Genomic DNA, 13,867 nt, shown 5'->3' on the forward strand with positions numbered 1-13,867 from the left:
GTTCCTACTTGCCTGAACAGTTTTTATCTTAGTTCTTTGCCATCTGTAAATGTGTGCTCAGAACGCTGTTGGAGAGGCAGTGCTGTCACCATGGAACAGCTGCTGTGGTACTCACTGCTGGGTGAGCCAACTGCTCACAGTTTTTGCTGCTCACTCGATATGGGTAATGCTGCTCTGTGCTGCTTTGATGCTGGTTGCCTGACAGCAGTGGGATTTGATGTTCTTGAAGGTCCTCAGTTATATGCATTGCTGATAGCATGCAGTAAAGGACACGTTGCTCTACTGATGACGTGACTCAGTTATACTGCACTATGGCCAGGTTTATTTGTGTGGTCTGTGAAGCACTGAATCCTCCCCTCCCTCCTCCATTCAGTTTATATTTTTCTTCATTTGTCTAGAGAAAATACCAGTCTTTTCACTGAGTCTTGACGGAGATGCCTCAAGTGTTCAAAACTGCATAAGACAAAAAGGGTAAAAGCACTCTCATGAAAGGCTCTCAGTGCTGTCAGAGACCTCCCTTCTCTCTCTGACTTTTTATTTGTTTCAAGCCTATTCTGTTTCTTCAGCTTATCACAACTCCATTTGGAGGTAACCCTATTTTCCTACTGCTTTCCCTTTTCCAATTTACCCTCTCCATTTTGGAGCCTAAAATCGTAAACTCTGTATTATATCTTCTGATACGATTTGTGATTTGACTTCGTGTAAATGTGAGGACTCAGTTCTCTAGGATGAAGCAAATACTATTTTTACCTGAGGAAATCTTGTGATTTCATTGTCTAAGCTATCTGATGGTTAAAGAACAGAAGGTCAGCACTCTGTCAGCATGGGACAGAGACGTTTCCTAATGTTGACGGTGTGGTTTTCGTCTTTTTGCTCTCAGTAGGTGATTTGGATATACTCTGATAACTGAAGCATGTAATGCTTAAGCCTTCTCCTAAATGAAATCAAAGATTTCTTTCACCTTTGGTTCAGGCTTTGAAATGAGTGGTACCCAGTTAGAACAGCTTTGCACCTGGATGTGTAAATGTATGTACATCTGTGTGATTTGGACAGTGACAGCTACTCTGGCTTATGGCAGAAACTGCTTCCTCAGATTTGAAGATGGACTTTTAGATCTGCTTGCAAGGGATGGTTTCCATTTGACTCATTTGAATTAAGAAACATTAAGAAAAGAACACAGCAGATTTAGCATACACTGATACCTTTGGAAGTTATACTTGATGTTTTGCTTATTGATGGTCCCGAAGTCTTTTTCACTGTTTGTTTTTTTTCTAAGTCTCCTTTCTATAAATCACTGATTAATAATTCTTTGCTGTCTATTCACAGAGCCCAGAGCCAGCTGACAACTATGTCAGTGAGGGAGAGTTTGAAGATGATCTGAGTTCTTCTACTCCAAGCACAATAGAGCTGGAGATACGTGGATCCAGCCAAGACACCGATGAAGACTATTTTGAGACCCTGTCACATCAGAGTGGATCTTTGTCAGATGTAAAAACTGAGCTTTATGAGAGCGCATCGGAGACAGAATCTGTCGCCAGTGATGTAACAGGAGAAACTTGCTTGGATTCAAACTGCCTTTTTAAGGAACGAACAAATCTGTCCTGTAGTGTTCCTACAGCCCTCTGTGAACTTAAGTGCTCAAGGCAAGCAGAATTCAGCCAGCAGGTGCAGTTAGATGTGTCTTCCAAAATAAAAGTAGCACCAAGCAAGAATGACTTTTGCATACACACTACAAAGTCAGAACGTGAAGCGAGTGTTGAAGATCTAGCATTAACTAGCAGTACCTCCAACACAGAGAACCAAGAGAGTGAAGAGAGCGTTGCATCACAGACAGATGGAAAGTTAATAGTACGGTTGCAAAATAAAACAGAGTTTGACATCAGTAAAACACAATCCTATACCAATTCAGTATCTACCGAAGATGCTGTTGCAAGTCAGAAGGATTGTCCTGCAGTATTAAGCATTGCTTTTTTCAGAACTAACTCAGAAAGTCATTTGGTTTTACCTGGGGTTCAGCAACTTTCCTTCCAGTCAGATGTAGCTTCAAGCTGTAGTTTGCCTAATCTCCATTTTGAAACAAATGGACCTTTCCATAAAAGTTCCACTGCAATATCCAACTATAATTGTGAACTAGAGTCCATGTCTAGCGTTAATTGCAACAGGAGGAGCTCAGCTGATAATGAGGAAACTACAGGTGAAAGTATAAGACATGACAGTACAGGGGCCATGTTGTCATCACATTCATTTTTTTACCAGCACCACTTCAAATCAAAACCTTCAACTTGTGAAGACACAAGTCCAGAGATTATAGGAAGTAAAACATGGCACAGCGTACCTGAAAATATCAGTACTCATAGCAAGGCAGAATATTTGGTGAACTATATCCATCCAAAAGACAAATTTAGATGGTCTTGTTCCAGAGTACATCTTCAAGGGCTCGATTTTGAATGCACTTGGAAAAACTTAGGAAGGGTACCTGTCAGCTCTGAAAGGGCTGTTGGAGTAGAGGGCAAATTTGGCATTGAAAGATTCCTTCTTGAAACTAACATAAATTCAAATGAGGACCAGCTTTCTCAACCATCTGGCACCTTCCAGTGCCCTGATCTTTATCTGTACTCTGAACAAGAGGGTAGTGGCCTTAGTCCAGAAGAAGCAGATACATGTGCTGGTAGATCCTTGTCTACCCAGAACAATGAATGTGAATGTAATCAGGAACAAAAGGAGACTTCATCTACTCTGGGCTGCGAACCAGTGGTTATAAATGCTCAAGAATTTACAAAAAATAATCAGTATGAAGCTGAAAGAGATCTGGAAGCAGACAGATCCCCTTGTGAAATTAACATTGAACTTGGCACTGATGACACTGAGAACATAGCAGCTTGTCATGTAGGCTTTCCTGCCGTGGTGGAAAATGGAGATTGTAACTGGGCTGTAAATGGTGTTGACACTGGTAGAACAGAGCAGAAATCTTCAAAGGAAAATGTTCTGGAATCAGAACTGTCACATATTGAGGTCATGATAGGGGAAAGAAAGGCAGATGATCCTTCTAACCTTGACCTTGGTTGGAAAGTCCTGGAAACCACACTGCAACCGGGTGTCAATAACACTGAGATAGAGCACACAGATGTAACGCAGCAAAATGCAAGTTGCCAGATTGGTGCCTTAAGGAGTCCCTCTGAACCAGTAGCAAATGAATATTCTATTCATCTAGGAAAAGATGGAGACGGTGTCTTTGCTCTAGAGATGACTCCCAAATTAGACAGCGAAAGCCAGGGAAGGAACTCAATGAATCTGTCAGAGTTAAAGCCCACCCTGATTATAATATCTGTCGAACAGAAAGGATTACAGTCCAAGACACTGAACAATGACCCTTGTACTGAAATGGTCGCTGGAACATTTAGAAATGTAGTGAGAAAGGATTTGGTGGATCCTCATATTGTCAGCAAAGCTCATCTTGAGTCAGAGAGAGTTCTGAGTGAATACTGTAGCTGTGAGGAATCGGTTTTGGCCAACTCTACTGGTAATGGAGAACCACTCCATGGTGGGGATATAGCTGAAGAGAAAAAGGATATTTCACAAGCTGAAGAGAAAAAGGATATTTCACAAGAGCAGAGCAAGAAAGCAGTTTCCTCCTTTGCATTCACCTCTAATAATTCCACAATGGTGAGTGGAAAGGTGGAATTCAGCAGTGTTACTGACCCATTGAGCAATGACATGCTTATTGCAGAAAATCCCATGGATAAATGCGAGGACGTGCTGCTAAAATCTGACAGCAGAAGTGGTGTTGTGATCTTTGAGACAGAGCCACGCAGAGCAGAGACTGATGTGGAATTAGAGACAGAACAGTTCGGAAAGCAAAGGGCTGAAATAAAAGATGACCAGGTGACTAAGGAAGAGGAATTCCAAGCACACCAAGTTGGAGAGGAAGATGAATATGTAACTAGAGTGGTAGTGCTGGAAACATGCAATGTAAGCAATCTGAGTGAGGGAGATGGTGCTTATGAGGACCTTCAGGGGTCAAGCAGCACCTCTGAACAAGTGGTAGGAGATGAAGGCTGCAGTGGTTCAAATGAACCAAGAGGTATTTGTGAAGAACCTCCTCCTAGGGAAGGAATGGAGGCCTCTCCTGCAGAAAACACAGCTAGCTCTAGAAAAGACAGTGCATGGAATCTAGATGTGTGTGATGTCTTCAACTACTCTGTGAAAAGGGAGGCCCACAGTGCTTGTTGTATGGGCCTGGATAACATAAGCACCTGCAGCGCTAACAGTGAGGAAATGGATGAGAATTCATTCCACGTCTTGGGAAGTAACAGCAGCCTCTATAAAGCTGTGCAAAAGCCAACAAAGAATGGGAATAGTGGGAGAGCTTCCAGGTTTTTTGTTTTCTCAAAAATGACGTCTTTCAGGAAAACTAAGCCTATTGCAGCTGAAAATCAGGGAAGCAGCAGCTTCTTTGGCAGTAGGGCTAAGACAGAGGAACTGGATGGTGGGAATGAAGATGAAGACACTGAAAGTTTACAGTCTTTCAAAAGTTGTTCATCTGGTTCTGCTTTCCACAGGAAGGAAAGTTATGCCTCTGAGTGCTCAGATGATGATGATTTATTCTATGAGAGGCCTGCAGGATTATTCAGTAGAATGAGCCTGAGGAAGGCTTCTGGCTCTGGTCGAATACTGATGGAAGATACAGACACAAATTCAACTTCTCCCACACTGCCTGCTGTCAAATATACAGATAGAGTCATTACAGGTTCATCTGAAAGCCAAGACGGTGAACCTGTGGAATACACCGGGATTAGAAAATCCTTTCCTGAAAATGAATACAAAAGAAACAAAAACCCTGAAGGCAAGAAGTTCAGAACAAGGTTGGCCTTGGCACACAAATCCCTCTCAAGTTTATTTGAATCAAAATCTCCAGAGAAGGATAACACAGAGCAAAGCTCCAAAATATCACTGAAAAATGAAAAGGAGAAAGCCAAACTTCGCCAGAGCACCTGGAAAGCTTTTCTAAAGAGCAAGGAGACAGATGGACTAAAAAGACCTATCTTGGCAAATTTGTCACCAACACAGGAGAGCAGCAGCACAACTAGAGGCCATCTAATGAGAACAGCATCAGTAGATGGTCCTGATGGACATGCATTTTTGAAAACAGAAACAGTGAATGATTCCTCATTAGACACCAACTATTTTGACACCTCTGTGGAGCCTGTTGATGTCTCTTCACCTGTAGGTACATGGAGAAAACGAATACAATCCCATGACTTGGGCATCAGGTACTCACAGAGTTCAGACTGTGATGAAATGCAAGAAGCTCTGGGCAATAGTTTTAATGCTTCTCTAGAGGAATGCTGGATGAAATCTCCATTTAGCCCCTCTGATGTGCAGTTGCTGTTCAATCAGCCAAGTCCATCATGTCCCCAGCTCTCAAATTCTGAAGGTAAAGATATGCCTTGCAGGCCCATGAGTCCCAAACCACAGAGTCCAAGATCTACTTCCCAACGCAAGAGCTTCCGTTATCCTGGAAGAATATGTGCCACGTCAATGATCTCTCTTGGGAACAGCTCTACGGTTGACTGCAGTTTGGAGGCTCCTGAGAGACCAAAGACACTGAAACCCAGAGGTAGTCTCTTGCATTCTGTACACTCACTGGACAATGAATACCAGAGGGATGACAGTGGGATAAGCAGTCAATCCCAGATCAGCTTAAACACAGCTTCTTCCATTAGTGACGTGCTCAGAGATGAGGTGAGTTGTCTGGGAATGATAAGGTGGTGGTTTGGTTTGCAGTCTTTTGTTTCAATGTAATTTATGAATTCCAGTGAAACTCTTTAGTGGCTAAGTGAACACATTGGTTAGATTGGTGCATAAATACTCCTCTTTGTCTAAGGTAGGTGGCCCTACTTAGCCTGTCCATGACTATAGGGACTGATGTTTTATTTAAGGGAGGACTTACCACAGAGATCAATTCTACAGCCGAGGGCTGGCTGTGCTCAGCTCACATGTGCCCTTGTACAGCTTTTGCAGTTGATGCTACCATTTGTTTATCACATCCCAGGTTGTATTAGAAGTTTAAGAGTCCCTTCAAAATGATCGCAGCCTATGCTTACTCCTGTTTGGTATATTACCTTAAAAGAAGGAGAAAAAAGAAGGATAAAGAGAATAGATTGACTGGAACAGATCATTGGAGGTCATCTAATTCCATGTTCTTCTTCTGATAGGACTAATGGCAACATGGGGCAGGCAAAGCCATGACTTGTTTAACCAAGTCTTGAAAACCTCTCATGCTTGAGTTTTTACCATCTCTCTGATAAACGAGTTCCTGAAGAAAGGCCCAACCAGGACTTTTCAAACTGCAGTTCCTGGTTACTTCTGGCTATGTCTGGCATTATAAAAAAGTTGAGGTTCATCATCCATGTAACTACAAATTTCTTTGAGACTTCTCTCATGTTGCCCTTAGTGCCTTTTTTTTCACCTTGAGTAAACTCAGTTCCCTCCATTTCTGATTGTTTGTGGTGATTGTCTGGTTTTGTTTGCTTGTTTTTTGTTTCTTTTTCTTTGGTTTTTTTTTTTTTTTTTTTTTTTTTTTTTTTTTTTTGGGGGGGGGGGGGGGGGGTTGGGGGTGTGGAGGGACTAATGCCACCTGGAATCCAAAGTAGTACATGGGTGGCAGTCAGGGCAGTGAAGGCTGTAGTTCTGGAATTGCAGTAGGCAAAAGGGGAAGAGAATTTGCTTGTAAATCTTTTGTTTTCGTGGGCACCAACTTAACTTAGAAACTTACTACCACCTTCTGAACATGACCCCAGCTGTGTTACAGCAGCTTAGGAAAATGCAAGGTACTCGGCCTATAGAAAGTGCTCTTAAAAAACTGCCAACAGGTGTGGCCTATCAGAAGATGAATAATTGTAAGTCATAATTAAAAAGAACATCTAGAAAAGAGTAGAGAGATGAGGCTTGTATTCAGATTTCAAATACAAGCCCAACTGCATGATCTTAAAGGTCCCTTCCAACCCAAACCATTCTATGCTTCTTGGATGTAACCATTAGGAACAAATAAATAATCAGTTAAATTGACTGCTAGATGAACTAATTAAAACTGTGAAAAATGTAAATTGTGCCTAAGTTGTATAAAACCAGTTTAATTTTACTGAGACTTCTGGAGGCTGCACAACGACATCTCAGACTGGACATTTGTAGTTGGAGCCTTGAATTAAAGCAAGTGTCTGAGCTTTCAGGACACATCATCTCATCTGTTGGAGTAAATAGGGCTTTTGCTTGTTTCCATTTTCATGACGCTGTGAAAAGAAATAAAACTGCATCCCGATGGTCTTTCTTACATATGTGGATAAGTGAAAAAGTCATAAAATTAAGCGTAATGGCAGCAGTAGAGGAAGTCCTTTCTGTTCCACATCAGTAAAGGCATTATTACTAGACAAAGGAGCAGGTGTAAAATTCCTTGAAGCTTTATCTGTGTTATAGTAGTGTATCAGACTGCAATGGCTCAGCTCACTCCTGAGGCTCAACACACTGGTAAGTAACCCTTCTCAGCCTGATGGAGCACAGGACGGCCCCTCTGTCATTACATACTAATGGTTGCGAGCATTCTCCAGGGTGTAACCAGGACAAAGATTTTGTGCTGAAAACTTTGGGACAAAAGAACTCTACAGAATTACCATTTCCCCATGTGGCAGGGCATTAATTGCATGTTTGCAACATGATGTGTTCACCTAATGTGATTGTGTTACCCAGGAGGCAAGAGCAAACTGTTCTATTATGTTTGATGCTTGGAGTCTATGCATGGTCTTCTTGCTTTTTTTAGGCACAAAAAGCCAGCTGGTTGCACTTTCATTTCTGCATAGCATCTAGTAGATTAGAAGCCTTCCTAGACTGTGGCATCTCTTGCCAGTGGCAATGAAAAATTGATCTGGGATTGTTGGCTAATTGAAAAGGGAAGTGCCTGCAGTGGTTTAGGAGCCTTATTGTTTGGATTCTTCAAGTATACTGTGAGAAACTGGAGTTATTGTCAGAATACAATATTTTCTTGGCAGAAAGGGAGACGCCATTCATTCCTTAATACTGTTATCTCCCACAGTTCCAGTATAAAAGCTGTAGTTTTGTACAAGCACACTATAAAAGCAAATTGGAGTGAAGGGTGAAACTGTGCAATTCCTTTATCTCAGGCCAACATCAAGCAAATATAACGGATGGTAAAAGAGCACCATCAGAAAGCACTGGGATTAATATATCAGACCTGCAGGTATCAAGGTAGCATTTTCAGTTTGTATAACTGAAGTGGGAAAAGCACGGATGAACAGGACTGGATGTTGTGATATTTTCAGAGACACTATCTTTGTAAATAATATACAGAGTGACCTAAATCCCAGTAATGTCATTGTAACATGACATCTAGAATGAGGGTGAAAAGGGTGTTGTGCTGTGCAGAGGGTGTGTGTATTAGCTGTCTCAGAGAGCAGCAGAGCTGCTGTTTCAGGGTGGGTACCCCTGAGCCTATGGAGAATGCTGAGGGTGGTTTCAGCCATGCTTTTGGGGAAGCATTTTCCTCTGAATGCTTTTGGGGCTACACAACTGAGTGTTGCCATCTTCTGTTCAATCTGATTTGAAGCAAACAGAATTTCCAGTGAACGAACTGTGTTTTCACCTGCTGTTTGTAAAACAGGACTCCAAACAGCAATGTCCAACACCACCTGAAAAGAGGCCAAATGAGAAAGGGGTTCCCCATCGCAAAAGGAGGTCCCCCCAGGTTCCAACATCCCCACGCCCTTTCTCCACCCTTGAGAACAAAGCCTGGAGGCTTTCCTTCCTTGCTCCAGATGAAAAAGCCAAGGAGATTCCGGAGAGGAGGAGGAGGAGGAGGAAGAGACCTAAGTCCCTCTATAAGTGCTTCAGCTTCGATGATATTTGGATGCAGAGGAACCAAAAAAGGAAGCTAGAGAAGGAGACGCAGCCAGAGAGAGGGACTCAATTGCAACACTTCCCAGAGGACCAGTTAAAAGTAAGAACCCACACACTGTCCTCCTCCTCCCCTGGCACTATCTTCCTCTCTCTGCTCTGGCTGTTTTCTGCTCTTAATCATGTTCATGTCCTTCTGCTTCATCTGGTACCAGCTCTCGCTGCTTCTCTTTGGGTCTGGCAGATGTGGATGGAAACTGATTATTTAAGCACTAAACTCTCCCATCTCTGGAGGAGGTGGGTTTTGTAGCATTGCTCTGTAGGCTACGAGATAGGGAGAGCAGGGAAAACATCACAGTTGCCTTAAATCAAAAATAAAACCTGAAACCTCTTTCAGTGTCCTGTGGTATTGCTGTATAACGTTAAAAAGAGACTTTAAATCAGATTTCCCTTGGAGGCCAACTCCACTCATCTTACTGAGGCAAGTTCTCACTATGAAGAACCTAAGAGAATATTGCTATTGGAGTTGTAGCAATGAGTCCACTGGGGAACACTTTTAGGTCAGCATTATGATTCCTCATGACAAACTTTGTGGTTGTTATGACTCACACTGATGACATCTGTTACTCTTGGATCCAGAGCTAAGGTCTGTTCCCTTCAGGGAGAGCCAGGATTCTGTACCCAAGAGCCAAATTTAGAATTTCTTGGGGGAAAAAAAAGAAGAAATCAGAAGGACACCTCATGCAGCTTCTGCTGATGATATTGAGAAAGCTTCTAAGAGTGCCAAACATTGGCTAGTAGTCTTCTCCTCAAGACAAGAGCCTGAATCTGTGCTATTCTGTGATTATAGGGTTCTTCAAAAGAAAATCTTATCAGTTGAGCCTTGGGTGAGTGCTGGGTACATTCTGGAATGCGTTGTCTGTTCTGTTCAGTGAGGATGCTTTCCTGCCTATGTGCTGAAGATAAAGAATAATGCTGCTGAGGCAAAAGCATGTATTATGATTTCTTAAAAATAGAAATTATGTTATTTCCCTGCTTTGCAAAGACTTCCAAGGGATTGCTCTGCACTGATGGGAAAATGCATTGTTAGTTAGGTTCACTGGTGAACAGAAGCCAGTAAAATAAGCTAAAAATATTCCTTACAATTGCTTGACAAACAGGGATAGTGATGGACATACAGCCCATGCTGCAGGGCATGCTCACCAGCACAGAGACCATTAGAGACTCTGAGAGAAGCAAGCAGTTACCTCGATAGCATCCCTGGAGCCATCAGATTACACAGTTTGCAAGCTGCCTGCTTTGCTGATTGACCACACATTTTGACACTGCCAGAAAACAGCCTCTTCCTTAAGCATTTTCACCCTCCTTTCCTGGTGCAAGTTTAGCGCTCAGTGGTGATGAGCTAATGGGCAGCACTGCCCTGCTCCCATTGAGCTCCCCTCACTTAACAACACGTGCCTGGGGGGCTGAGTGGCTTTTCTGGTTTATTCTTCTTTGGGTAGCAGAGGTGAGTAAAAACAGAGCAAGCTTCAGAGGAGAAGATGCCTATCAGTACATAGTTAGATTGGTTTGGTTTTGTTTTTTACTGTTTCTGTTGAGTGTTATCAATCCTTTTTACCTTTGTGAGCAGGCCAAATTTCATCAAAACAAGTGTGGAGATTCGAGGGCTCTTTCCAGTCTGCCCATATGAATGCATTCCTTAGTGAGTACTTCTTATTCATAATAGTCCTCGTGTAGTTTATTTTTCCCGTTGCATTCTGTTTAGTGCAATGCTCTATTCATGTGATAGTGGTGGCTTATTCATGCCCTCAGATGTAGTGGGAGTGCTGTCACAAGCTGCAGTGTTTGGGTGCAGCTTTAGGAGGATGCCAAAAAATCCTTCTAATAAGGAGAATGAAATAAACTACCACAAAAGAAGCTTTGTATATAAGGTTTTTCATTGTCAGCTGTGCTTTTGCAATTGAAATAAGGCGAACACAAGGAGCTTTGGAGATCTGAAAATGCAAGTCTGATGTTTCCTGCCACATGGCTGCCTGGGGATGTGTGGCTTCAGCTATGATAAGTCATACTGTGTCAAGTCCAGCTCAGGTTAGTGTACAAGGTGATGTAATGCTGCAGTATTGGGGAAACAACAGAACAGATCAGGCCAGGGAGGAACAAAAGGCGAATTGTTAACCTGAATGGTGATGTCTGATAGCATATCATTGAGATCAGATGGACAAATGAGTACAGTGGCTGTACAAAGCTATTGTGATCAGTGCAGGCAAATGAATACAGTAGCTGTACAAAGCTATTCTGAAGGCTGGTGATTGGGATTCAGAGGAAGGGGAACAAGAGAGTAGCTTTTAGATATGAAACGCCAGTCAGAAGCAATTCTGTGTACCGGGCTTTGTTCTGCTGAGGCCCAGGAGGTTGCTAATCTGCCTCAGGTGGGAACAGACTGTGGAAATCCCTAGAGCCAAACTCAAAGCTTGACCCAGCTGTCCTTATAACAAAATACTACCACTAATAAGCTGAACAGCTTCTGGTCTTTTACCTCAAGACGTTAGCATTTAGCTTGTGGCAAGCTTTTGAAGGTAGTGTTCTCTAAGGTGGAATAAGAGATACTTATTTTTTCAATGCTATATAAATTCTCTGGCTGGAACACAGACAGTGCCCCAAAACACTGGAGTGTGTAATGGTGACGCACTCTGTTTTGAAGTTAATTCTTGTGAGAATTGCTTGAGTGGTATCTGCCTGCCTGTCTGCTCCCATCCTCTTCCTTCCTGTCATCATAAAATGGTGGAACCTGATTCTTTAAGCCTAATGCTTCTCTGGCACACAGCAACAGAAGCAGAGATGAGGTTGCTATGTGCATCTGTTAAAGCACAATTTCTGCACTGCCAAATTAGAGATTCCTAAAGGCACATTGGGGACTGAGGCCAGTGTGGTACAGTGCAGCAGAAGCTCTATCTTTTATTTCAAAAGACAAATGAGAAGCAGTGAAAAAGAGATCTTTAACTTACTGTCCTGAATAGGGCTCTTAGAGACCCAATTTGCTACCCCATCTGAAATAAGGAAGCAAAGTTTTGCTGTGTAGTACCATGGCTGTGAGCACTGTAGGCACCTCAGGAACACTTCAGGTGGGTAATGAATCCCCTTTTAGAGAAGTTAATTCGGGCAGGATTCTTGCTTCCCCTCTGATGGTATTCTATTTGTTTCAGTAAAGTAACTGCAGGAAGAATAAAACAAACTGAGCAGAGGGCAGGTGGGTCACTGCAGCAGAAGGAAAGGGTTGTAGTCATGCAGAGCTGCAAGATGGCTATGCCCATGGGGATGGTGCTTACTGACCTGCTGCCTTCCTGGTGGTCTTCCAGTCACCTGTAGTCACTGATATTTTCTGTGTGTACCAGCCGTCAGGGATGTGGGATGGAGAAAATAGAGGAAAGAATACATTCATACAAGCAGATCTGCATCATATGTTAAGGACTGCAAGTTTCAATGACTTTCATTACAGTCATTCATCATGACCAGGCTCTGAGCACCCTGATCTACCTGCTGATGTCCATTACAGGTGGGTTGGATTGAAGACCTTCAAAGGTCCCTTGCATCTCAAACACTTCTATGGGTGTCAGAAGTGTTTGATTGTCAGATGTTCTGTGATGTTGTAGGGTCTTGTTCATTTCTGGATATATGATGAGAAAGCAGGTTAGTCTGGGTGGCTTAATGGTGGTGGTTTGTATGATGGTTTGATGATGAACAGGACACAAGGAAATGGCCACAAGTTGTGTCAGAAGAGGTTTAGACTGGACGTAAGAAGGAACTTTTTCTCTCAGGGAGTGGTTAGGCACTGGAATGGCTGCCCAGGGAGGTGGTGGAGTCACCATCCCTGGCAGTGTTCAAGAGGCATCTGGATAGGGAGCTAGGAGATATGGGTTAGTGGTTTTCTGTAGGTATGGTAAATGGAGGACGGATGGATTTGATGATCTTGTAGGTCCTTTCCAACCCTGTGTGATTCTATGATTTCTTTACATTAAAAATAATAATAATAAAACCTCATTTTAGTTTGTATTAAGCCTGACCTACTTAAGCAGTAGATATATTGAGTTGTCTGTGTGCTGTCTACCCATGTCATTTCTCTCTCAAAGCAGCAGGAGTTATGAAGTTATAAACTCAATAAAATATGTCAGTAGAGTTTCCAGTGTTTAAGTTCTCAAAGTCTTAAAAAATCTAACCAACCAGTCAGAGGGGATCCTATTTATAAGTGGAAGGAAGGATGTATTGCTACATGCGTCCTGTGTGGTTAGGTACTGTTAGAAGAGATCCTTGAAGGGGAAAGCTTGATTTACTCTTTAAATGCCAGGACAGAAATTATGCCACATGAAGTTATAGGAAACAAGACTTAGTTCTATAGATGAGAGGATGACTTCTTGTGGTGTGCTTCATCCTTCCACAAGATGTACTTCAAAGGAAAGAGTACAACTTTCCATGAGTACAGGCACATGGTACTGTGCTAACTGTAAAACCTGGTTGTCCTCTTCTCCTGTTGTTATTACCTTGCAGCTTTCTTTGCCTTCTGACTGTTTTCTGTCTTCTCTAGCCACCCATGTGTCTACTAATGGACTACTTACACAATCAGTCATGAGAGGGGAAAAGAGGTGCTCTGTGACCCATGCTGTTTTGTTCAGCATGGTATATACATATAATATATTTGGTTTTGTTTTCCCTCTCTTATTGAAGGCTGGAAGAAGTTCATCCATCACATCTACCATTGCTCTTGACATCCTACCACTGAAACTGCATCCATTTTCCCAGAGTACTCCGACAGGCCTGGACTGCGTGGGCTGGAAACGACGCGTCACCTTCCCTGGTGTGTACGGTAGTCTTACTTCAGTATGAATTGTTAGAGGATTAAACTCTGGTTTAGTGAGTATGGCAACTGGATGATAAATGCTCCAAGTTATTTTTGCTGAATGTTCCATCC

At 42.5% G+C, this 13,867-nt stretch overlaps 1 protein-coding gene across 1 annotated transcript in view; it reads left to right on the forward strand.

Moving 5' to 3' along the window:
• Positions 1-13,867, forward strand: part of ARHGEF4 (Rho guanine nucleotide exchange factor 4) — a 167,085-nt gene that overhangs the window by 69,275 nt on the left and 83,943 nt on the right. The window contains exons 3-5 of the mRNA XM_032446671.1: positions 1,327-5,742; positions 8,672-9,007; positions 13,624-13,753. Coding sequence (XP_032302562.1) covers positions 1,327-5,742; positions 8,672-9,007; positions 13,624-13,753 — 4,882 coding nt within the window. The remainder of the gene's footprint in view (positions 1-1,326; positions 5,743-8,671; positions 9,008-13,623; positions 13,754-13,867) is intronic.

Source organism: Coturnix japonica, chromosome 9 (assembly GCF_001577835.2).
Source record: "Coturnix japonica isolate 7356 chromosome 9, Coturnix japonica 2.1, whole genome shotgun sequence".
Classification (NCBI taxonomy): domain Eukaryota; kingdom Metazoa; phylum Chordata; class Aves; order Galliformes; family Phasianidae; genus Coturnix; species Coturnix japonica.